Raw genomic sequence first — 26,224 nt, 5'->3', positions numbered from 1 at the left:
AATATAGACTTTGCCTCAATTATGCTATTAATATAGCCTCCAACGTGCCTATTTTTTTTTTTTACTTCTGGGAATGAAACATTCGTTAGTAATATTGATTGAATATTTCTGGATCTTAGAGTAATAATAGTAACCAGACAATAACTGGCTACTTTTAAGTTGTTTTCATTGCAATTATAAAATAAATCTTTAAAGGTTAGGATGAGATAATAAATTAAAAATCTCATGACAGCCAAATAGTAAAGCATGAATGCACAGACAGTAAAATGCTATAGGGATTTAGGGGCCACAAATTTCCATTATCTTTTTTTAGGACATTTTTCCTCCCAAGGAAAAACATAGCGTAGAAATTGGTCCCAGTGGACATAGGCATAGATTAGATTAGGATTTTTGTCTGAGCGCTGATGGTCTTGACTTTTCATTGTTCAGGAAGGTTAGGCATCCCGCATAATAAAACTTATTTGAAAAAAAAATGTCTAATTACAGTGGGGCCTTGACTTACGAGTGTCCAGACTAACGAGTTTTTTGAGATATGAGCCTTCTCTCGGCCGATTTTTGCTTTGAGTTGCGAGCTAAAATTCGGGTTACGAGCCAGCTTCAGATACCCCACCGCTAGTTGGTGCAGCAAACGTCACAGTGAACACCACAACATCAGCCCAGCATCATGTGTCTCACTCGTTCACTTTTTGATTTGACATACGAGTAATTTGAGTTACGAGCTCCGTCACGGAACGAATTAAACTCGTAAGTCAAGGCCCACTGTATATTCCCAGGAAATACAAGGGCTATGCACTCCCCACCCCCAAGAAACTATCATAAGTACATGACACAGAAGAAAATTATATTCTAGGTAGGAGTCAGATGGTAACTGTCTATCTTGGTAATTCCATACAGGCAAGAAACGAACAATTCAAAAGTAGAATGACCTACATTAATTTTTATACATATAGGAAGACCCTTGAGATGGAACCCTGGCATCCTAGGGGAAAATCATAAAACACGAAGAGTATATTAAACAAGACAAACCAGTCACTGAAACTGCACATATCACTTGTTTTTGCCTCTCCTACAGGAAGAAGTTAGAACCATGTCAACAAACTAAAATGGTCTTGATTTGATGCTAGTAATACAAATAATTTTTATTTAGAGCCATTACAATGGTTTGGAATTTTTTCTGAACAATTTCTAGAAATCATACTAATTCCTTGGAAATGCAAATTTTTCATTTTTCCAAAGTGATCATCCCAGTCCAAGTGGACTCGTGCTTTTCACTCACCAAAGTGCTCAGGTGAATAGCAGCATGCCGTCAACAGCCTGCATATTGTGCCTGCCTGTTACCGAGTGTTTCCTTAGTAACGCCTGGAGACAGATGTGGAAAATTATTACGTGCTTTTCCCATTCATAAATACCGACAGCTATAGCAATGCCCGCATTAAGATTTCCTTAGCTCTTGTGTATATCCTACGCTCACAGCAACACTATATCAGCTCTCTACCAAATATTAAAAAACCAAAATTAGAGTGAACGTTCCATGTCTTACAAGAACGTTACTTGCTCTCATCTAATTATGGAGGAAACAATCGGATGATACCTGTTTACAGTCGCCGAGGCACTTGCTATCAATTACTCGGTTATTAGATATTTACGGAGGCCTTCTGCCAGGCCTTCCTCAAAGAGATCCGATCAAATTACAGGGATGAGAACTAGACCTATGAGAGGTCAGCCAGCGATATGCAAACGCATTTCTCACGTGGCAGTGAGCAGCCAGGAGCACTGACAGTAGCCCTCCCTCCCCGCCATTCCCGAGGTCAGAGGTGAGAGCTCTCCTGTGGGCTCAGGAGGGGTTGGGAGCTGAGCTCAGCGGATGGTAGTTCTGACTCATGAAATGACTGCTCTGATAGTAATGGCCTCGGCTCCTTAGCAAACATCCTTTCAAAGCGTCCAGTCCTGATCCTGAGTCATTATTTTTGGGGTTTTTTTTTTTTTGGTTTAGGTCTTTTTATTGTGTGTTTTTTTAATTTATTGTTATTGATTTCAAAGAGGAAGGGAGAGGGAGAGAGAAATAGAAGCATCAGTGATGAGAGAGAATCATGGATCGGCTGCCTCCTGCACACCCCCACAATCCAGGCATGTCCCCTGATGCGGAATTGAACCGTGACCTCCTAGTTCATAGGTCAGCGCTCAACCACTGAGCCACACGCTGGGCCTGAGTCATTGTTTTTTATACTGGTGAATCTAAGAGAGAAATTACATCAATTCTTAAATGAGCAACGCTTACCATTATTTCTGGATTAGAATCAATAACTCCAGAAACGTATTTTGAGGTTAAAAACATCGGGAAAATATGTAGACGCACCCAAACATTCAAACCTTAAGTGAGATCAGAGGCACCCCGGACCCTTCTCCTTCAGCCACAACTACCGGGCACCCCTCTTCCTTTCTCTGAGAAATTGCATAAGTAAAAACAGGAAATCAATCCATTTCTTCGCAGAGATAATGGCTCACACTTAAAACATACCCCAAAGAATCTCTCAGGGAAGACGAATGCAGCCGGTTGGTATCTGTAAATATAAATTGCAGAGCCCGGGATCCTCAAGGGAGAAATGATTCCTTTCGTGTTATCTCCTGGTTCCAGGCGCCAGCTTCCTACGGGGTCTGAATTGCTGCCGTCCCCCCGTTTGCATAAGAAGATTCTGTGGCGAAAGCAAATGGCCAGGGCTGGGCCAGCTCTCTATTTAATGTCCATTCAATGTTTGGGGAGTCATCAAGGGCTTGTCCTCGTGTGGTGTGGGGTTGTGTTCTGTGGACCACGTCCCGGGCGAGTGGAAGGGCAGATGTGTGGCTTGTGTCTCTGTCCGTATGACTTTCTGTTTTGACCCAATGACATGAGAGTTGACAATAACGTGCCCTGATCTCTCCCCGACGCGTGCAGATCCTTCCAAGTTTAATAGGATATGGCCGAACATTTCTTCCCTTGAGGTTTCTAACCCCAAACAAGGTAGGAGCATGTCCAATTCCTACTGATATAACAGTCCCTCCTGTGGAGGGGAAAAACCCATATGCTAATTTCTTTAGCACTAAATAAGAGCATTGTCATAAGTGCCATGTCTTTGAAAGAATCGTACTTGGAAAAATGGTTCTGATATGGAGAGTGTCCCAGAAATGCTCCCGTGAGAGAGAGTGGGGGGAATGCGATGGGGTAGGAGCTGTAGGCACCGTGCTACACGGAACGGCAGGCCGTCCCAGGGCCGTCCCAGGGCCGTCCCAGGGTGCCGCGGCCATCCCAGCGCAGGGCATCAACAATGAGGCTCACAGGCTTGTGAGTGGCTCAGGCATCGCTCCACTGCCTGCCCTTTGCTTTTGTTCAGGAAACGGCTCCATCCGTTGTATCGAGGGTCGGGGACAATTCATGTCAAGGCAGGATGGCCACCCCTAAGGAGACCAGCTTTCTCTGACTGTTGCTCTATATTGACTTATAGAAATTTAGATCCCCCCCATCTCTCTCTCTCTCTCTCCATCTCTCCCCCGCCCCCATCCGTCACGGTGCATGGCCTCTGCTGGGCCTCCTCTCCCTCTTGTCATCTTCTGTGAATCCACAGCCACTTCTGCCAGCCTGAGAGCCACCCGTGTTCTGTCTGCCCAGAGGGCCCTCGTTACGTTCTGACTTTCAACATCAAACGTAAATACATACATAAGAGAGCCTGGCAGACGGCGGCGCGATGACACGGGAGGAAACTGAACTTTTAAAAACTGGGCCCCAAAATGCCTAAGACGCAGCGGAACGTTCCTCTCGCCCTAACATCGAGGCCGTAGCGACCTAGACATAAAGAGGAGTTCACTGCTAGGATGTGGCACTCCTGTGCCGCCTCCCTTCTCAGAAGGGAACAGGGCACATCTGTGGTGTTCCCTTCCTTCGTCCCCTGCGGGTGCTCCTTTTAAACTCGATTGAGTACAGACCCGGGGGACGTGGGGAAAGGGAGGACCCCAAATAGCTGCTACACAAAACGGCACGTTAGCAGGCTTGGGGGCGTCCACTTGGAGGGCTGGTCACCAGACCTTGACTGTCCTAGCCTACAGGCATCACCAGTAAACAGAATTATCGTAAGCAAATGCTCCGAGTGGATCTCCTGCGTTCAGACGTGGGAGAAATCGAACTCCGTCCCCCGGTGTTAGAGGAGCTCTGTGAGGTCGGGCGAGGGCTAGCGGCTCTGCCCACTGAATTTCAGACTCAACAGAGGAGGCAGGACAGGCTCTCACACTTCACACCCCGCCCTGAGTGTGGAGATGGACGGAAGCAGCATCGTTCAGGCCCCGAGACAGAGCCGAGCCCTTGTTTCGCCCTGTGTCTGTGAGTGTCACGGGACGCCAGGCTCCCAGCAGTGTCCTCGGTTCGTGCCGGCCGCCCTGCGTTAGGACGAGGGTAATGAGTTCAGGTGAATGGATCTGGGAGCAGCCCCGTGGAGTAAAGTGCTGAGACGGGAGATTTCAGCTAAAGGCGCGCTTCCCAGCGGAGGCCAGTTCTGTGTGGCCGCGATTTATCTTGTCAACGTCCACAGGGAGCATCCAGCTCTATGCTGTTGGGGCTGTTTCCACAGCAATAACTCCCCACGAATAATCGGAAAAGAAACGGCGGGCAAACTTAGAGCAAAACGCCTGCCGTTAGCGACCGGTCGGTCTCATGACAAAGGTAATCCATGTTGGGAAGGAGGCTCCGTTATTGCAAGGTGGACAGGTTCAAGGTGACCCTGAGACCCAGGTCCAGGTGCTGCTGAATGGTGGACCATGGTCACGATGGGCTGTGATGTCTTATCAGTTCAACAGAGGTCATCTACCCAGTGTCTGGGTAGCGTGTGGTCCCACAGAGAGAATGACAGGGCGAACGGAGGCAATGACACAGCTGATTAACTCAACAACGCAAACTACTGTTTTAAGAGAGGGACCCTGGGGAGTCCCACCGTAGCCATATTGCTCCCAGACCCGTAGTCGGCAAACTGCGGCTCGTGAGCCACATGCAGCTTTTTGGCCCCTTGAGTGTGGCTCTTCCTAAGCCTTAGGAGTACCCTAATTAAGATAATAACAATGTACCTACCTTAATTTTAAACTTAAAATTTTTTAAGTTTAAAAAATTTGGCTCTCAAAAGAAATTTCAATCGTTGTACTGTTGATATTTGGCTCTGTTGACTAATGAGTTTGCCGACCACTATCCTAGACTGATCTTTGCATGACGGGATTCTTGATGGGAGTGGTAGTTACTCTTGCCCCTGAAAAGAAAGCCTCTAGACTTACTTTGGACAGTGCTAAGCCATCTTCAGCCACAGATAAGACTTCCCTCCGTGAGGAAACAGACTCCCGGGAAGGACAAACACCAGTAGCCGCCATGTACTAGGAGGGCTCCTCCCCCGTGGGTTGGTGACAAGTGGTTGCCGTGGGAACGTTGCGCGATGGTTTCTAATGTGCTGTTCATTCTTTTGAACCTGTCCAGTGGCTCCCAAAGTAGCTTTGTCAACAGTTCCTTCCGTGCAAGTTGCAAACCACAAGAGAGGTAGGAGTCCTGGGATTCATACAGTGGTCCCCTGCGCTGTGTGTTGTGAAACATTGTACTGTATGAATCGGGAATATCTGTGGGGTGTACCCATCAGCTGACTGGTGAGGCATGTGGCCTGACACTGAGCCGTGCATCCCCTCGTCCTGGGAATGTCATCTGTAAGAGGGAGGGGAAAAGCTTCACTCAGAAAGTTCACTCTGCAAACCAACAACGATGCAACTTTGTTTTCCGAAAGATCCGTGTGTGACTAAGAATCAGAACAGCTTAAGTTCCCGTGTAGCATGAGGGTGAGAATATGAACACTGTTGTCCATTCGCGTTGAAAACATGGAAACCAACGTGGTGTGAGCTTCGAGGATGCTCTTCATGAGAACAGAAGGGCAGGGGCTGTATGCCGTGCCCACTTGATGTAACAAATGACATCCCTTGGGGTTTCTGCTTCCAAACCTTAGTTGGAATGAATTTGAACCAATACGAGGGACGCTCGACACGGCGTAAGCCATGACCGTGACCCGAGAAGAAGAATCAGGCCACAGTCTTTAAGTGAGAGCCAGCAGCGTCTCCTCTGGGACTCATGGGTGGCCCGTTCCAGGTGGCATCCGTCAGTCACAGAATGGAGATTTTTTTTCCCCAGGAAACCTAAAGACTCCTATTCTTAGTTCGCCTTTTTCCTTCAAACGTCCATGTGACAGGTGTGTCTTGTCTTCCACCCTTGACTGCTGGGCGTATGTTTTTCTTTATTTGAAGTTAACGCCTCTTACCCATAAATAGATTGATTAGCTACATCCAGTTTTGGTTTGGCCCAACCTGGTGAAAGTGACCACATAGCTTCCCCATTCCTTAGCGAATGTAGCCAAATCCTCTTCCCGAGTTTAATCAACGCCCAGTGGGTCCTCCTGAGGCCCCGGGAGAAAGGGGGGAGCTGGTCAGAACATGGGGAGAGCAGACACGGTAGGATTGGCGCCACGCCTTACGCCCACCCCCCTCGCCATGTGCTTTCACGCAGCTTTTGAGGGGCTTCCAAATGGATTGGAAACCCAGGGAATCTAACTCCTTCAGGAGCCGAGCGGCCCGGAGGCTGGGTTATCACGCCTGTGTGTGTGTGTGTGTGTGTGTGTGTGTGTGTGCGTGCGTGCATGTCACAGTGTCATGGGCAGTCATGAGGCCACGGGGGATGTCCTTCCCCCTCTGCCATAGGCAGACCTGCCCAGAGAAACCAGGGCGGTGACGGAGAAGGGGAGCGACGGGGACTCTCGCAAAGTCCATGTCCTCGTGTCCTGTCCACACGCTGGATACGCAGGAGGCCTCTTGGCCTGGTCCCGGACCCCCTCCGTCCGACCCCTGGTTTCTTGGTGTCACAGCACTTAGAACGTCCACACGCCCTCCGGAGGCAGGAAGAAGCCACTAAGGGTGTGCCTGGAAGAGCGAAGCCGCAGCAGGGTTGGGGGAGGCTATGGGCCCGAAACCGCTCCCCTCCGCCCCGGAGGCCCCCCGAGGCGTGGTGCCTGTTAACACAGCGAAGGGGACATCTCGCTAGAGCTCGGATCCACTCACCTTCCATCCACCTCAAGTCCTTCTCCCAAATCCTTTCTTTGTGAGGGAGCTAATGAATTCTCTCCAGCTCTGGCCTTGAATACATTTTCCTCCTTGGGCCAAAGGAAGAAATCTACCCGCTCACCTTCACGTGCTCTGTCTGATGCTGACAGCGGTAAGGCCACGGGCACAGTGAGAAGGGAGGCTTCCCCTCCTCTTCCTGACACCCTGTTCCTTCCACTCTTCCTCCCACTCTTCCTCCCCAGGCCAGTCTCAGAGCCGCTAGACTAGGCCTCACAGGTGTGGGTCTTTCCTGCTCTAGAAGCCAATGGCGGACACTCCCTCTCCTTCCAGACTGCTAGCCTCATTGCTCTTCACTGGCCAGTGACTACGCCCTCCCACCATAACTGCCTGTTATGACCTCATGTATGTCTTAGGGGGGGGTTGTCCCCCAGGGGAATGTCGGTTGTCACGTTTGGGATATCCTAGAACAGTCAGGACAACAGAGAATTGCTTGGTCCAAAACTTCAATAATGCCAAGGCTGAGGACCCCTGCTGCGTTTGGCAGGACTGGGCCTCGTTCACGCTGTCCCCCGGTCCATGGCGGTCCTCTGTGCGCACCCATTGTCAGTGTCTGGGGGCCGTACCATGCAGATGTGTTTGCAAGACCACCGTGAGGGCTGTTTGCACAGCAGTAGTTAGCACTTGTCTGAAAAAAAATAGGTATCGTCCACAATGCCATTTGAAGATTGAAAAATTACATAAAGCCACAGTCATTTTCAGAAATCTGGTTTTTCGCACCTGAATTGGACCTGCGTAGACCCATGGTCAGCTGTCTGCTAAGCTAATCACTAAGCTATATCTTCCCGGGCGGCTGTCGTTTTTCTGAACTCTCTAATGTATAGGATACAGCCAGACTCTTAGGGAATCCGAATGGTGCGGGAGTGAATGAAACATAATTTTCCTCTATATCTTCCTCTGTCCCCCAAAGGAGGGTGCCCCGGGACCCTCGCGGGTTCCTTGACCGTCCAGTCCGCAGCTGTGAGTGTGTAAGATGTGCCAGGAGATGTCCTGAGTGCTGAGGTTACACCAGTGAGCCACGCAGACACGGGCTGTACTTGTGTATTGACAGTCAGTGCAGGGGGGAGATTTCTTCTTAAATATGCTTTTCCGGTTCTGTAAATTCTGTGGGGAAAATGAAACAGGCTTAGGAAATTGGGGGACTCGTGTGTTTGGGTCCAGGGTTGTTACTGCAGACAGAGTGGTCTCAGAATTTCCTTTGAGCAGAGAGCTAAAAGTGAGGAAGCAGGTCCTAGGAGTGGCAAGGGGAGGAGCATTCCAGACAGCGTGACCAGCACGTGCAAAGGCCCTGGGGTAGCGCTTGGCATGTGGGCAGAGCAACATGGAGGCATTTTACAGCCAGTGCGGAAGAGGGTGACAGCAATGAGCCCCCAGGAAGCCAAGGGGCCAGATCCACGGGGAAGGAATGAGCTGGAGCTCGGCCCGTGAATACAAATGACACAGGGAGGCGTTAGGATGAGGAGCAGAGGACGTCATGGCCTCATTGAAGTTTTCAGAGTTGCTCTGACTGCTGTGGGGAGAGGAGACGGTCCCGGGATGGAAGCCAGGACAGCAGCTTGGGGACAATCCAATATTCTGGGCGGGGGGGGGGGAGGGGGGGGGCTGTAACTAAGGAGGTAGAGAGATTTAGAACATGTTTTCAAAGCACAGCCGAGGGTCTGCTGATGGCTTGGTCGCCAGGGAGGAGAACACGCGAGGTGTGGAGAACAGGGAATGCTGAGCCGAGCGATGGGAGGAGTGGCGTTGTCACTGAGATGGGTGGCCCCTGGCTGAGCAGGGGTGCCCTCGGAGCTCAGAGGGGAGTGGGTGGGAGGTGAGGTGTCTATTCAGTGTCTACGCGGAGACATGAAGAAGGCAGCTGAGTATCTGTCCAGATGAAGTCTCGCTAACTGACGGGGCGTTGGCCCCGCTGGGAATAACTCCAGTAAAACCTCGTTACAATTCGGATGAGGGGGGCATCCCTTAAAGCCGAAAGTCTGTTATAGAATCAAGTTGGTTTTCCAAATTTGGATGTTAAAAAACAAATGATAAATTAGTTAGTTTACCTGTTTTGACTTAGGTAGACACATTTGTGTAATTAAAAGTAAGTATAAAAAGTTTAGTTTCACAGAAAAGTTGTCTATATGTATTATTGTCATGTTAAATCGATACTGAGCAGGTCTAGTAAATGCAGGCACTCACCCGTCACCTGGTGAGCAGCTGTGCACGGCTGGGCGGGGCTTAGCGCCCGTGGGAACATGCACCTGTTCCACCTGCTGCAGAAAGTCCCGCCACGTGACGGCAGGGCCAGTTAACGCTGGTGATGCCATGTGATCACGTGCTAATCGGTCTCAGAACTCTTGGATTTAAATATGTGGACTGTAGTTGTAGGTATGTGATATTTTGTTGTTAGTGAAATTACTACAGTGTTTTTCCCCCACAAAGGGCCTATTCGCTAAAGTTTGTTAAGAATAACAGTGAATTAATAACAAAAAAAAATAACCTGATAATTTAATTTAAGCAAATCTTGGTTAAAAACATACAGACCAGAAATGTTGTCCATTAAATCCAAAGTCTGTTAAATTGAGGTCTGCAAAATCGGGGGTTTACAGTGTTTGGGGAAGGTTAGCATGTAGATGGTGTATGAAGTCATGAAGCTGGATTACAAAACAGCAACAGCCCTCGCCGGTGTTGCTCAGTGGATAGAGCATCAGCCCAAGAACTGCAATGCCCCAGGTTCCATCCCAGTCAAGGGCTTGTACCTCAGTTGCAGGCTTGATCCCTGGCCCTGGTTGGGATGAGTACAGGAGGCAACTAATCGATGTGTCTCTCTCACATCCATGCTTCTCTCTTTCTGTCTCTCTCTCTCCCTTCCACTCTAAAACTCAGTGGAAAAATATATCCTTGGGGGCTGATTAACAAGCAGAACAAAAACAGCCCTGGCTCTAGGGTGAGCCTAAAGAGCAAAGAGGGCCAGTGACTGCGCCCTGAGACGTGAGGAGACGGGCAGAAAGGGAGGGGAAGCAATGGTGGGTGCGAAGGCGTAGAACAGAGAAGCCCCCTGTTCAGGGAGGGTTGCCAGGCAGCTCCGAGGACCCCATGAAGAGTGATGGTCATGAACTTAAAGTGAGACTTTATCCAAAACGGTTGGATGAAACCCCCACATTCAGCTGTTAGGTGTATAGGCACAGAGAGCTAGAGAGTTGGACATAACCAGGACCAGACTTTCCCAGGAGACGATGATTGGGGTGAGGGGGGCAGGGGACGGGGGAGTGAGAATATGTGAAAGGAAGTAATTATCAGGATGGACCATGGACTCCATTCTTGTGAAAGGGAAGGGGGGACATGGTAGGTCCGTGAACTGGACGATCAAAGAGTCATTGAGCTATTCCTTCAGGATCTTAAGATGCTGATGCCTCTCGGATAAGATCAGGAATGATCATTCGTGGATTCCGTGCCCATCTTGGAAAGACTCGTTGCTGGGGAGTGGTGAATTCACAGAATACTGAAAGCGAACACGGCAGTTTCAGAATTAACATGTGAAATGTCTTGCGTTTATCTAGTGTCCTCATGTTTTTCAAATCGCTTTCAAAGGTCTTTTTCTCGTTTTACATTCTCAAGTTTACCTCACAGCCAAGTAAGGCAACTTATCAAAGTCTGGGAAGAGTCTTAGAAGTGTTAAAAGAATCAAGTGTCCACTAGCCCATTTCCTAGATTGTAAGGCATGTAAAAGATTCCCTTACCTTCTGAATAAGTTTATAATGTTGGGTGTTGAGCTTCGTAGGATTTCGTGTATCGCCATATAATTACTTAATATAATTTATATTATTTAACTCTTCTCATCAAAAGTAATATATTGGCTTTCAAAAGAGGACCCGGAAACAAAAAGTTAATGTCATCCCAGAAATGTGTGCCATCCCTTAAATGCAAAAATTCAGTGCCAGTCACATTTGATGTATCTCTGGACATTTGTGGACTGGGTTTGAGAGTGTGGAACTCGGAAATCTACATTTTTTTCTTGGATAAACTTGGCAGATGGAGCTCAGATGTGGTCTGGCCATGGGGCAGGTGTTACCGAACCCTCAACACCCACAAAAGAACCAGGTCATGAAACTTGCCCAACTTCCTGCCTCTGTACACATGACTCCTTTCCCCTGAAACGCTCATTCCCTCCTTTTTTTCCTTTTTTTTTTTTAAATACACTCAACCTCCCCTCCAGAGGTTTCATATTAAGTCCAGTGTGAAGTCAGTTTTCCTAACTCCTCTGGAGTTCCTGGGTTTCTCCGGAGGCCGCGCGTGGCACCATGGCTGTTCTGAACCGAGCTATTCTGTGTTCTATCTGAGCACCTGCTTGTCTTGCCCACTAAAGTAGCTTCTTAACAACAGGTCATCCTGAAAGCTCCTGGGATGAATGTATGCCTTCAAGGATGCTTTTGACACAAGATGGGTTACATTAGGTCCCCCGAGGACCAACCTGGGGTAGGGACCAGGGAGGACAGCGCTGAGGACCCCGTCCGGGAGGGGCAGCCCACTCCTCAGGAGGCCCGGCAGCTGGAAGAAGTCCTTGGGAACGAGAGGTCAGACTTGGGTCTCCTCCCTGCTACCACCTCTCTGAGGCGTCTCCAGACCAAAAAGATCCTCCCTGTTTCAAACCCTCAACCAAGGGACGTTTTCGAGGCCTTTTAGGTTCCCTTGGGAGTCAGAAATGCCACCGCAAGGAAACTGTAACACAGGGAGATAGAGTGTATTGGGGCGAAGTGCTTGCTGTTTCCCGGGAGAATGTAATGTGGTGACCTGTAATTCTAGCGTTATCTTTTTAACGCGGCAGGCCCTACAACTACTAAACTGACGCAAGTACTTTCTTCCCCCACCCCCCACATTGGAGTCCCACGGCCTCCCTGTCCTCTCCTCATTCTGGGTCCCCCGATCCCCGTCTCCATCCCCACCCAGCACACCTGCAGGGACACAGACAGCCTTCCATGGGGAAGCGGCTCGCCCTCAGGAGCCTCCCCTCCCTCTTGCCTCTGGCGGCCCCACGATGCTGACCCTGTTCCTTCACCATTTTCAGTGTCCTCCTCTGCCTCTGTCCGAATTTTCTGTCATTCTGTCAGAACCGTGACCTCAGCGCTCTGCTGTAGGAACCGGCTCTCCACTGCATGAATCCATCGCATTCTGATGGGTAGAAGCATGTTAATTTTTTTAAAAAAGGAGAAGGCTAGTCTCCTCCCTTCTTATTCATTTGTGATGATGCTTATTCATTTTTATTTTGGTCATCAAAGGCAATACTTCCAAAATTTTATCTAGGCCAAAAGTTTCACTCAGCACCTCCCATAGTGCCTGGCACATGGTAGACAAACCCAAAAGGTATTGACTGAGTGCATGGATGGATGGATGGATGGATGGATGGGCTCAAATAGTGACTGTCTTTGGCTTCCTGGTGACATGACATAAAAGCCAGGCATTAGAGTGTTTTTAGGTAAACGAGGTTTGCAGTATCCTGGTTGACTGTCCTCTTAGATGTCCAGTGAGGTCTACCCCCATCTTTTGAGAAGACAAATTAGATCCCCATCTAGTTATCCCTCACGTTTTTTTAAGGGGCTGATTTGACAGTTGTGGCTACCAATGGAGGCTTGGTCTCTATCACTTCCTTTAAAAAGGTTGAATTAGATGAACAACCTCTTGCTTTGGTTGAGATGCAACCGAGAGAACAATCCAGTCCCTCTCCACCCTCCCCGACCCGTTCTCGTCCTCTCGGCTCCATTTCCTCGTCTGGTTCTTATCCTTGTCACCCCTAAGCGTCAGAGGCACCGCCAGCATTTTGAGGAGACAAAGGAAAAAAACCTGGGGATACAGGAGCTGCCTGGGCTTTCTATTGTCAAAGACTTAGCTTGAAACTTGGAAGGAAAAGAAATACCAAGAACCTCTGTTTTTACACAAATAACCTCCCTGCTTTTTATACTTTCTCTACATGTTAGCAAACATGCGGAGCTGGCCTGGCGAGCGGCTCTCAGAGGCCATCTTTCCTCTTGACATTTGGGGGAAGAAAACAAAACAAAAAGAATATCTAGTTGTCTGGATCCCTATTAAATTGGCCATGACTTCTGTGAACCCCTGACCGGGTTCCTCTCTTGACAGCATCAGTAGTGAGAGACTAGTCCAAGGAGCCGTGGGTGATGACAGATTCAGGCCTTCGGTCAGCAAGGTCTACCCCCATCCTGTGGGTTGCGACCCCTTTGGCGGTCGAACGACCCTTTCACAGGGGTCGCCTAAGACCATCCTGCGTATCAGATATTTACATGACGATTCATAACAGTAGCAACATTACAGTTATGAAGTAGCAACGAAAATAATTTTATGGTTGGGTCACTGTATTTAAAGGGCCAGAAGGTTGAGAACCACTGCTCTAGTCCAAGGAGCCGTGGGTGATGACAGATTCAGGCCTTAGGTGCTCACACGCATCCCCTCCTCTTTTGTCAGTCCTCAAAGACGGACAGGAAATGGGGCAAGGGATGCAAAGACAACAAAGTTCCCCGTGTGCCAAAATTAGATGTTCGCATCCACGGAAGCCAAGCCTTCCCAGATATTAAAAGGTGTGCACCTGCAAATGCTTCTGTTCATCCTGTCTGCCAAGAATTGACAGCCTCCCGTCATGTTCTGAATGTCCGGCCTTTCTCCCCTGCTCGAAACAGACGCTCCCTCCATGCCCGCCACAGCCACCTGCCGCCGCCATGTGTCATGTCGCACCGCATAGATGTAATGCCATGCCTCCATCTCCTCCCCACCCCTCATTGTATCCAAGCATGTGGTGTGCGATGACTCTTCCGCTGCCGGATACACTCTGTATACATTTCTCTTCTTCCTTGCAAGACTGCGAATGCTTCGGCCACTCCAATCGATGCAGTTATATCGATCTGCTAAACACAGTCATTTGCGTGAGCTGTAAGCACAACACTAGAGGGCAGCACTGTGAGTTATGCAGGCTGGGCTACTTCCGAAATGCTTCGGCACAGCTGGACGATGAGAATGTGTGCATAGGTCAGTCCCCTTATCATTTCAGCTACTGTTCTGTGCCTTTCACTCGATGGGGAGCTATGGAAGGCGGAGAGGCTGGGGGTCTGTACCATGGCTGAGCCAGAAGGACCTTTCTCGAAGGAACTTTCTCAACGGGGAAAACATCCCTGTGGTAGACTTAAAATTCACGTGTGCTGGTTGAAATCATAGTTGGGGGAATATATGGCGAATCCTTATGTGACTGTTGCTTTAAAGATGATAATGAGCTGAAAAAAGAATTTTCAATTTTCCTTTTGCATGATTTCTTAAAACCTGGTCATTTCAGCCTAACCTTAAAGTGAAGCTATGCATTCAACATTCAAAATGGGGACTCACTCTAGGGGCTTGAATTATCGATGTGAGAAGTTAGGATACAACCTCTTGCACATAATCGCTAATCAACAAATGTTGGTTGATTACAAATACTGCCATTTGCAACTGAAAGCCACATGCAGTTGGTAATGTAGAAGTCTTGCCTGCCTTTTTCATCCATAGAAAAGAAATTCCATTTATTGGATTTTTCTACAGTCCCCCAAAAGAGAAGCAATTTCTCAAAATTATTCTAGATGGTTAATTCTCTTAGCTTTGTGAGCCCTGGAAAATGGAGTCCACAGGGTTGGGTCCCTGGGGCGCTGTCCCCACCCACCATGACAGTTGACCATGTCAACTGGAGAGAATCAGGTGGCCTTCCCATAAAAAAAAAAACACACTCTCCTGCCTGTGCATAGTGGGACCTGTGTTTAAGAAAGGGAGCTGATGGAAAAGTAAGAACCAATAAATGGAATTTCACGTCATCATTTTCTAGGGAGAAATGCATATATTCAAAATGGTAAAGCCTGTGTATCCGTTACCACACTAATGGGTATAGCCATATAGGCAACCCATCTTAAAGGTAGACTATTTCACATAGAGACTAATTTCAACAGAATAAAGGAGCTGAAAACTGACAGATGGTCTTTTCATCAAAAAAAGGAACCCAATCAATATGCAATTGTGGGATTATCGCTCTCCGATTGGATTGTCAAGGACATATAGGTACTTGCCAAGTGTCTCGTTTAACTAGCTGGACACCTTGTTTTGAATTCGGTTGGGCCAAGTCTACATTCGACTGTATGTCTCCAGTATGTCCTATTCTTCAAAGCCTTCCTCACTTATCATTTGTGAATTAGTGGAGAAATCACTGGACTTAGAGGCCGGAGACCTGGGTTCAAGTCCCAGTGTGCTATTTAATAGCCGTGTGCCTTAGGTAAGTCATCTGAGAACCCCTGGTCACATGGGGATCCCACGGGATGCGCGGCAAGCTCTTGGTGAACTGTGGGCTGACTGTGAATGTGTTTTTTTACTTGATCCTCATTAACAAAGCCGTGTCTGGGGGGAGGGGGGGGGGGTCAGGGGTAAGTGTTCCACTGATAATTTCCCATTTTCTAGTTGAGAAAAGTAAGGCAAGTTGACGCACATCATATGGCGTTAGCGAAGAGTCCCTTTTCTGACTTCAAAGCTCGAACACGTTCTCCCAACCACCCTGACCCAATTAGCAACGCTATGCTTCTCAGACTTTTACTTATAGAATTTTTTTATTAATCTTAATTGTTGAAAGTATTACATACGTCCTCTTTTTCCCCCCATTGACCCCTTCTAGCCCACCCCCGCCCCCTGCCCCAGGCCTTCACCACCCTATTGTCTGTGTCCATGGGTTATGCATAGATGCAAACAAGGTCTTTGGTTGATCTCTTCCCACCCACCCCACCCCCCCACCCCGCCTTCCCTCTGAGGTTCCACAGTCTGGAATGCTTTTGGAATGAGAGCCACAATTCCACTCCAACCTTAGGAACAGAAATTCAGTTGCCTTTCTAACACCGGGGTTACAAAGACTTGAGGATATTACTAACAACCCAAAGACATGTAGCTGTCTGAATTTTGAATGCAGAGTTCCATCTTGCTGAATGTCACCTGTAAAAATATATAAATGCCACACCATAAATATGGAAGCAAGAGAAAAGGTAAAATAAATAGGCGCGCAGGAATGAAACCTAATTATTTCTATTTACGTACGATTACAAGGTTTTATAACTTAATTTCATATTACTTGAAATAAATTAAAGAAAAAGGCCTCAAGAGAAAAGATTCTATCCCAGGGACTTTCTCATTGCAGGTAAGGTAACAATGCCCCATATGTGCTATTTGGAGTAATACTCTGTTCTGAGGAAGTTGGGCCTTTTTCCGGTGCTAAAATAATCTATGAAGGACAGTCTGCGCTCCCCCTCCGATTCTAAGAGATATAGTCGTATCATAAAGCCACGCTTGATTATCCACAGACAAGGGGACTGCCCATTCCGCTTTTGTCTTTTAAAACATAAGCTGCAGATAAAATATGGAAAGCTTAAGTAGACATTTTTTATTTATTTCTACTTTTTAAAAAAATCAAGAGCCGTTGTTTTTTGTGGGTTTTTTTTTTTCCATTTCTGGAAAGTCTGTTCATTAAAACCCTAAACCTTTGGGGAATTCTAGAAAATAGAAATCTTTGGAGAGCACTATTTTACACTCTTCAAACCAAGGAAAGGACTTGGTTAGCACAGAGATGGGTGTTGTGAGGTGCCGTTGCCTACATTAGCCAGAAGCCACAATGTCCCCCACACACCAGCTCCTTAAATTGTTGCCCTTTTCCTAAGCGGGGGAAATTGTTTTTAGAGAATGAACCGAAAGGTGTGGCCAGCTGGTATCAGCAATGGCCTGTCTTTTGTCTTTAGTCCATACATGCATATGTGCAACAAAGCAATAACATTTAGATTCCGGTTTTCCCACAGGAGCGACCAAGGGCAGGGAAATCGAGACTGAGGCTGAGGGTTGCTCCCGGGGGCCACAGGCAACCTATGGCTCATGGCCAAGGCCCAAGGTTAGCCCTGTCGGGCACGGGACCCTTCTCACTGTTCCCCACACTAAGCTCCCCACAGGGCTTAGGGCAGGACTGAGGGTTGAATTTGAGAGGCCACACCACAAGGAACTGAGGGCTCATGTTTCCAGAAAGCTCTCATGGAAACGAATGGGTATCCACCCAGCGCCTTTGCACAGAATCAGGCGGTAATCTCACAAAAATGTGAACTTCATCTAAGTCTTCTCTAAATATTTTTTTAAACGGCGCTTTAACAGCTGGCCGTCAAATCCACTGGGGAACAGCCCATAATCTCTGACCAAACGTGGACTCTGTTGAAATAGCTGTACACCGCCTGCATCGTTTTATAATCCGGCAAATGTAAAATGATGATCCATGTTGCCGCCGTGATCGCTGCTTTGGAATCCCTGGTGAATTTACCGGTTTTCACACACATTCCAAACACAGCCGTGTCTCCAACGATGCATGGCATTGCCCTGTATGATGCAGCGATTACGTGGAGCGGGCAGCCTTGCACGCCTGTCTCATAGACACTCCAGCAGGAAGCTGGCGGATGCCTGGTGTGTGATGTTGGGTAGTCACTGCCTGGGCCCAGCCGTTGCTACTAAACGTAGCTCAGCTGATATTGGATTATTTTTTATTCCCCTGGGAACCCCAGTTCAGGTCATCAGCGGTCCCTTCTGTAGAGCAAAGCAAACGCAAGACACTTTGAACCTATCAATCAATTGCAATGTAACTATGGAATCAAACCTCCCAACGTGTTTCATGGTGTTTTCAGCCTAGCAGTGCTGCCTATTCTTCCTAGTTTCATAGAAGAAAAATAATTCTCCAAGGCCATCCTACCATACAGCACCTACCGTACAGCATAGTCCCATGAGTAATATAGATACTTTTAAACCCAAGTATTTGTGTGGAAGGTGGAGTGCAGCCCACACCTCTTCTTGTTACTTATTCTCATCACTGAGTAAGGTCATTACACTTACACCTTTTCCTAAGACAACCACTGGCATATTCCGTGGTTTAGATGTTTCACATTTTTGAGGGAGAAATAAAACAACTTTGTTTACATATTTTTGCATCTAAAACCTTATAATAATCAATTTTTTAAAATTTATTTTATTGATTTTTTAGCGAGAGGAAGGGAGAAGGAGAGTGATAGTTAGAAACATCGATGAGAGAGAAACATCAATTCAGCTGCCTCTTGCACACTCCCTACTGGGGATGTGTCCACAACCCAGGTACATGCCCTTGACCGGAATCAAACCTGGGACCCTTCAGTCCGCAGGCCGACGCTCTGTCCACTGAGCCAAACTGGTCAGGGCATAATAATCAATTTTTATGGGCTAATTGAGTAGGGTAGTATGTGAATTCATGTTGGCCAAAGAAAATTCTACCACCTGGCTAACAAAACATTGGTGGTTTATTGTCAACGTATACACATTAAACAGTAAAAAACATCTTACAGTTTGGAGATAGGTGCATACTTATACATATGCACAGAAAAACATCTTAAAGCCATAACAGAATTACTATTTTTAAAATCTTTAAACAACAACCCCCCACACACACATTAAAATAGAAAATGCCTATTAAAAATAAAACTGGTTATTAAGGACAAACCACGCCAGCCAAGGAGAGAGCATTTTAGAGTTAACCTCGTTTTATTTTTACCTGGGTATACCTATTCGTCTTCTACATGTTTTTAGCAGAAGAATGCTGAACTATAAAGAAGAAAAAAAATGATTTAATCACCACGAAATAAATCACAGTTCTAAGGCCTTCCACATTTTTTGAAGAAATGAGCTAATTAGTTCCCATGACAGAAAGAGTGAGAGCGGCCCTCTGGCCCTCTGTGGTGTTAAACCCTGAGTCTCCATGGCTAACGGGTGCTCAACTGGGTGATACTAAACGGATTCCCAGGGCTGCTCATGGGCGGTTCGGTTATTTGCTTGGTATGATTTTACTTGGGGTTTGTTGGGTTTTTTAACAAGAAAACCTCTTCATGGGCCCCTTGTTAGGGAGGAGCCCAAGAACCTGCCCACGATCCCACGGAGGGGTGATAAGGGAAGAAACTTTGTCCCCCAAACTCCACACGCCGCCAACCAGCTGGTCCTGAAACCTCTCAGGCCCGTGGAAGCCCAAGGCGACCTGGCCCAGCCTTCAGGCCAAGCAGTGCTCGGGCCATAAAAACACCCCCATGAGGCTTGGGCGGAGTCAGGAAAATGGCCCATTTCTGTTTATTACACACAGTTCAGACAATCTAGTGAGAAAAGTCTCAAACGTAGAAAGTTACGTGGGATCTCGGCATTTCTTTTCCTTTCCTGAGTGTTCATCTCGGCGGCACAAACGCCGCACTAGCCTCGTAGATCAGTCCCTACGGGGTGTCCATCCCGAGTCATAAGGGAAAACCTGCCTGTGAGTGAGCCACGTGCATCCGTACTGCACTGTAAACCTGTCCGGCGGTTCTCGGATCCGAAGCTCACAGGTCAGCCCGTTTGAATCATCTCAGCAGCTTTGGCCCTGATGGTGGATGATGGAGCCTCGCTGGCCACCCTGCTGGTGGCGTTCACGCCAATGGCCTCTCCATCAGGCCCCGTGGGCGGTGGGGGGCGCGATGCCTTATCTCCCTGGAAGGTTTCGGTTGATTTCCTCCCGTGTCATGGAAACGATATCCTGGGCGGCCGGGCAGGTAAATCGATGGACCTGCCGCGGCCGCCTTTGCCAGAGCGTTTCGTTAGCGGCATCCGTCCCGAGGGAGCGAGGCGCTGGTGGCCGTGGGTGCGGGTGTCGGCACCCTCCGGCCCTGGGCCTGCTCTCCAGCCTGTGTGTTGTCTCCTTTCCGCAGAGTGTTATTGTAACCCCCTGGGCTCCGTCCATGAGCGCTGTAATGGCTCGGGATTCTGTGAGTGTAAAGCGGGAGCCACGGGGCCTAAGTGCGATGAGTGTCTGCCGGGCAATTCCTGGCACGCCGGCTGTCGACGTAAGTAACTGGGGCGCTGCCCTCGCCCGCTGCAGCATGGCCCCCCCTGCTTGCCTGGCCGGCCGGGCAGCGCTCAGAGCAGAAAAAGGCCCAGCCCGACCCCTGACAAGCCTGGAAAGCTACCTGAGCCTTTCCCGCCACCCAGCGAGTTCCGATTGGCACTCATGTTGGAGACGGATTTCAAGAATGCCTTTGCTTCCGAACCAAATGCCATTTTCTTTTATTGTTTTTATTATGTTTGGTTAATCCTCACGGAGGGTGTTTTTTCCATTGAGTTTTAGAGAGAGTGGAAGGGATGGAGGGAGGGGGGAAGAGGGAGAAATAGAGAGGTGGGAGGAGAGAGAAACATAGATGTGGGAGAGACACATGGATTGGTTGCTTCCTGCAGGGGCCCGGACCAGGGCCAGGGGTCAAACCTGCAACTCCGGTGCATGCCCTTGACCAGGAATCAAACCTGAGACCCTTTTGTGTGTGGGCAGATGCTCTAACCACTGAGTGACACCAGCCAGGGCCCAAATGCCATTTTCCTAACAAGTTCTAGAAGTAGCTATCTTATCCATTCTTTAAAGTCGGATATTTTTCAGAGTCTGCTTTCGGAAAGACTTGGTTTTGTTTTTTTCTCTCTGTCATTCCTTTTCCCACTTGCTTTTCTTTCTTCCTCTTCTTCACCCACTGTGATGAAGAATGGAAGCCTGTTTATCACCTGTTATATTCGCCGAATAGACGTTCCTTTCTTAGGTTGCATTTAGAAGCATTAAATATCCATGTTTCTCCTTTAAAATAATAAAGTAAAAGCTACCTAATGCCACGCTCCATGGTGAGGAGAGAGAGCAATTCATCAGTTGCCCAGCGGTGTCTTTGAGGCCTGGCTCCGGCCCCTCTGATGGCTAGAGCCACTCACATTGAAATATCGTACGCGGATCCGTGTACCTGGCCAGACCGTAAATTCAGTGGCACAATAGGGACCCGGCCAGGAAGCCCTCACCACAAAACGAGGGCTGGTGTGTCTGTGGTTCGTATATTTCTTGAGCCAGAAGGGACCCTGGGGCCCTGGAGTCCATAAATTAAATTGTATCTACATCTCTATCGCTACCCTGGCTATCATTCCCATCACTGAATCTTAACCAGAAACCTAAAGGCAATCCATCTAAGGGGCATGTAAACGCCAGGGGAGGATAAATGGCGAAAATCAATGCTGATGTTACGCCTCTGAGGTTGGGCACCATTCAGGGAGCCGTGGACGGATGCCGGGGTCTCGCGGTCCAGCCTCCACGCTCGGAGGGTCAGCAGGCTTCTGAAAACCTTGTGAGGGGAGGTGGCACGTCGTGTGGGGTGTCCGGGGAATGTGAATTTCAAAATCTGAGCAGAAGCCTCCTGGCGTCCTGCGTAACCTTCTCTGCTTTTTAGTTCTGCACCAACTCTGCACCCATCTATACCCGGCCGGCCGGCTTTCTGAGGCACCAGGCAAATCCCCAGCCCAATAGAAAATCGTGCAAACCAGATAGGTAACCTTCCACGGTTTGTTATCCACCTTAAAAAAATTTAAGGAAATAAATGTAAGTTGATTCTAACAACTCGCCGTACCCGGAATATCTGAAATGGTATCATTGCAACACATAATGAGCATTAAAATGATCAAGGAGACGGTTTACATTTTCCCTCAGGCCCTGCAGTCAGACGTGGGTTTTGTGCTTAAACAGAACAGCTCAATTAGGACTGGCCATATTGCGAGGCGGGATGGCCACATATGTCTACCATATTGGACGGCGCGGCTCTAGAGGGCTCTTTGCTTGCTTGGCACTTGGAAAAAAAATGTCAGTACGCAGGGCCTGTCGGGAGCCCCTGGCACCAGGGCTGTGCGGAAGGTGTGGCTGGCTCCTCGCGGAATTGAAGTCGCCTGTAAGGTGCAGGTCTCCGTAATGCAAGGCCGGGGTGGAATATCCCACCACTCTAATGTCAGGAAGTGGGCCGTGAGTCGGCCAAGGTTAGGGTGGATCCAGGAGCCGGAGGGCCGGCACCTGGAGCATGGCATTAGCAGGCAGTCCAGCCCTGGCCGGGTGGCTCAGTGGGTTAGAGCGTCATCCCGTCCACCAAAAAGGTTGTTGTGGGCTCGATCCCCAGGCAGGATGCCTATGGGAGGCAATCGATTGATGGTTCTCTCTCTCTGTCTCTCTTCCCTCCACCCCCATGCATACGTCTGCTTGCCCTGAGTTGAACCCATCCTTGCGTTGGCCTCATTGTCAATGGCAGTGATATTAGCCTGACAACAAGAATCCAACACCAAGAAGAGACAGCGGGAGAGCAGGGCTCACAGTGGCCTTGGCAGCAGTGAGCGGCCCTTTAGGTGGGCAGTGCCAGGTGAGGAGGGAACAGGACACGGAGCTGCAGACCCCTAGAGGAGCCATGTGGAACAGCAGTCAGAAAGGACTGGATCTTGCCAGTTTATATCTATGATAGTGAGTGTAATACATGGGCTTTGGAGTGATATGGACCTGGGTTTGAATCTCATCTCCGCCCCTTACTACCTTCAAGACTTAGGGGAAATTACTTGGACTCTCTAAGCACAGTTTTCATCTAAAAATGGGGGTAACACGCGGACCTAACTAACACATGATAATCGTGAAGATTCAAGGAAAATGATGAATGTGGCCTTGTGGTAGGATGGTCAGCACTCGGTTATTAGTTAGTTCCAAGCACAGGTTGCTGTGTGAAAGCACTAGGCAAGAAGTCATGTCTTAAGTTTATTACACGATGGTAGTGCAGAACGTGCAGCAAGATTGGCTACTGTAAGTATCAAACTGTTGACTAGGAGACTCTGAAAAGCTCTTGGTTAGCCCTGGCTGGGTGGCTCGGTTGGTTGGAGCATCGCCCGTACACCAACAAGTTCGATTCCTGATTCCCAGTCAGGGCACATACCTAGGTTGCCGGTTCGATCCCTGGTCCAGGTGTGTATGGAGGTAACTGATGGATGTTTCTCTCTCACATTGATATTTCTCTCTCTTTCTCCCCCTCCCTCCCTCCTTTCCACTGTCTTTAAAAATCAATGGAAATTAATGGAAAAAATATCCTCGGGTGAGGATTAACAACAACAAAAAAAGACCTTGTCCTTGGGAGCAGCAGGCTGTGATGGAGGGGGGACCGGTCTCTGAGGAGGGGTGTCCATAGGGAGCTGAGCAGGCCGGTGAGCACAGGGCTTGGCCTGTGGCAGATGTGAGCGGGGTTTGAAGGGCTATTACGTAACAAGTGGACATGTTAGCTCAGGAAGACAGAGGGGGACCCGTGGGCACACGGAGCCGCGCAGTTTGCAGCCTCCCCAGCTGCCGGAGAGCCGCCATCGGCTGCCTTGGGGAGTGAGAGGTCCCCAGACTCCGGGAAAGTTCCAGCAGAAGCCGGAGGGGCTCCTAGGAGGGATGCTTTCAGGAAAGGCACTGCTTCAATGCAAGTCGAGTGAAAAACCCCAGGGCCTCACCCGCCCTCCGACCTTCAGCCCAGGAGGCCAGGGGAGGGCGGTGAGGTTTTGTGTAGGAGCCACGGCTGGCCCCTTGGCGCTCTCCTCTCCAATCTCTCCTGACCACCAGGGCTCCTGTCTGTCTCACTGGCCAGGTTCTCAGTCCTCACTGGTTTCCAGAGCGAGACTTCGGATCCCTCCACCTCCTTTCCTCTCAGAGTCATTCCCACCATGGCTCCCGGCCGCGATGGTTCTGGTTCGGGAGGTTCTCTTTCCTTCCTCTCCCTGCCCCCCCTTCCCCACTTCCCTGCTGTGAGATGACGCTCCCAACCGCCTCTCTGAGGTGAAGGTGGCACCTCCTGGCACCACCCTGTGATTTCTCACTCCCTCTGGCCCCGTCGCCTGCTCGCTGCCTCGTGGTCTGAAAGCCTCCAGCTCCCATTTCACCCGTCGACCTCACAGGCTGAGTCCACTGACAGGCGCGTCATGTCACTTAGATGAGGCCGTCTGTGCGGCATCAGGTCACTCACTGGGCCTGCTCACCTCTCTGTCGCTGAAGCCACGGGCACCACTGAATCCGAGCTTTTCATTGCCTTTCCAGCACCGTGGGCTGGGTCTCCTGCCCCTTCCTGAGCCTCAGCCCCAACAGGGAGTGCTGGGAAGGGCGCTGTGTCACTGTGGCTCAGCTCCTAACGGGAGGAGGTGCTCTCTAAAGACCCCCGGGAGCCTCCAGGGGAAGGAAAATGTTAGGGAGGCCGAAGTAAGGAAGCGGTCTTTTGTAGGCACCACACAGGCTGGGGAGTCCTCCTGGGGGCCGGGGGGGGGGGGGGCGGGGAGGGGAAGAGAGGCTCATTTGATCACCTGGAAGAGGGAACCCCAGGGTGGCTCCCGCTGTGAAATTCTTTCTGATTTGTCAGGATGAGGCCACACCCCTCTGTCATGCTAAAGCTGTCCCTTGGGTAGTGACACTTTTTAATTATTTTTATTGATTTCAGAGAGGAAGGGAGAGGGAGAGCTAGAAACATCAATGATGAGAGAGAATCATGGATGGGCTGCCTCCTGCACGCCCCCCACTGGGGATTGAGCCCCAAACCCGGGCATGTGCCCCGACCGGGAATCAAACCATGATCTCCTGGTTCATAGATGGACATTCAACCACTGAGCCACGCCGGCCGGCTTCCCTCCGTTCTTAACGCCACTTTATTTTGGGATCGAGAGAAAAAGCCCACTAATGCTTCCCAGACCCGATGCCCCTGGGAGCCGGTGGGCTTACACGATGGCTGTGAAAGGGGCTTCAGCGCTTCCCATCCTCATGGCCCATCCGGAGGAGCCACAGAAGCAGAGGCTGCTGGGGCAGCTCAGGAGGAGCGAGTTGTTCAGAGCGCCCCGCACAGTAGGACCAGATCCTGAATGTGTTCAAAACCCCAGGCTCTGGAACCGCTGACGCTGCGACTAGACAGACCCAGAGGGAGCCCGGGATCCGACCCTGCAGGCACCTCTCCGTATGTGCTTGGCAATCCAGGCTAATTTCCCCGTTTACTAGAGGAGAATATTGAGAAGGACAAATACGCCCGAATCTACCATTTCACACCACGGGACCCTCCATGTTTAACAGGGAAAGGTGTGTGAGATGCCAGAGCTCGTGGAGAAACGCAGGCGGAGTTTTACCTGCTATTGGCCCAGAGCGGAAGCAGCAGGGAGGACTCGCTGAGGGTCAGACCATCAGGAGGCCACGTGGACACCCAACACCTGACGTTCTTTCCTTCCTTGAGGCAGAGCATGAGTGGAGGTGCCCTGGAGCCATTCCTTACCTGCTAGTGAGGGTGTGTGTGTGTGTGTATGAGAGAGAAAGAGAGAGAGTCTCAGACTCTTCTAACGGCATATGTAACGTCTAAGTATGCAAACCAGCTCAACTGCTAAAGGGCCAGGCACTTGAAACTTGTAGGAGAAGAATTTTGAATCCGGGGAAGGGCCAGTCCTCTGCCGCCATCACAGCAGGATTCTGGGGTAGAGGAGCCTCAGGTGAGCCCGATGGGAGGGCACCTGGGAACTAAAGTCTAGTGAAGCCGGGGCCCCTGTTTCCGGGGGTGGCGGCTACCGCCTTCCCAAGGACTGTGGCCCCAGCCACCTTGGTTGGTCTTCTCTCTGCACCTCCTCCCGGGAAACCCCAGGCGGGGCCTGACGTGCTAAGGCTCCTTGTCGGTCTGAATTCTGTGTACGTGCCTGTTTCAGAGGAAATCCACTGGATGCAGTTCGTCTCCATGGCTGGGTGTTTGTTTATGCAGGTAGGGAGGGGTGTTCATGCAGGTAGGGGTGTTTATGCAGGTAGAGAGGGGTGTTTATGCAGGTAGAGAGGGGTGTTCATGCAGGTAGGGGTGTTCATGCAGGTAGGGGTGTTTATGCAGGTAGGGAGGGGTGTTCATGCAGGTAGGGGTGTTTATGCAGGTAGGGAGGGGTGTTCATGCAGGTAGGGGTGTTTATGCAGGTAGGGAGAGGTGTTTATGCAGGTAGGGGTGTTCATGCAGGTAGGGGTGTTCATGCAGGTAGGGGTGTTTATGCAGGTAGAGAGGGGTGTTTATGCAGGTAGGGGTGTTTATGCAGGTAGAGAGGGGTGTTTATGCAGGTAGGGGTGTTCATGCAGGTAGGGGTGTTTATGCAGGTAGGGGTGTTTATGCAGGTAGAGAGGGGTGTTTATGCAGGTAGGGGTGTTCATGCAGGT

The 26,224-nt window shown here is 49.5% G+C and overlaps 1 protein-coding gene across 1 annotated transcript in view; it reads left to right on the top strand.

The window, feature by feature from the left end:
• Positions 1 to 20,057, top strand: part of LOC102421049 (netrin-G1) — a gene marked incomplete at its 3' end in the record, with an annotated part of 118,680 nt that extends 98,623 nt beyond the window's left edge. The window contains 2 exon segments of the mRNA XM_023747415.1: positions 14,005 to 14,172; positions 19,923 to 20,057. Of these exon segments, the coding sequence (XP_023603183.1) occupies positions 14,005 to 14,172; positions 19,923 to 20,057 (303 nt within the window).
• Positions 20,058 to 26,224: the final 6,167 nt, after the last annotated feature.

Source organism: Myotis lucifugus, unplaced genomic scaffold, assembly GCF_000147115.1.
Source record: "Myotis lucifugus unplaced genomic scaffold, Myoluc2.0 scaffold_869, whole genome shotgun sequence".
NCBI lineage: Eukaryota > Metazoa > Chordata > Mammalia > Chiroptera > Vespertilionidae > Myotis > Myotis lucifugus.
The sequence above is the reverse complement of the archived record's forward strand: the minus strand, read 5'-3'. Positions and strand labels throughout refer to the sequence as shown.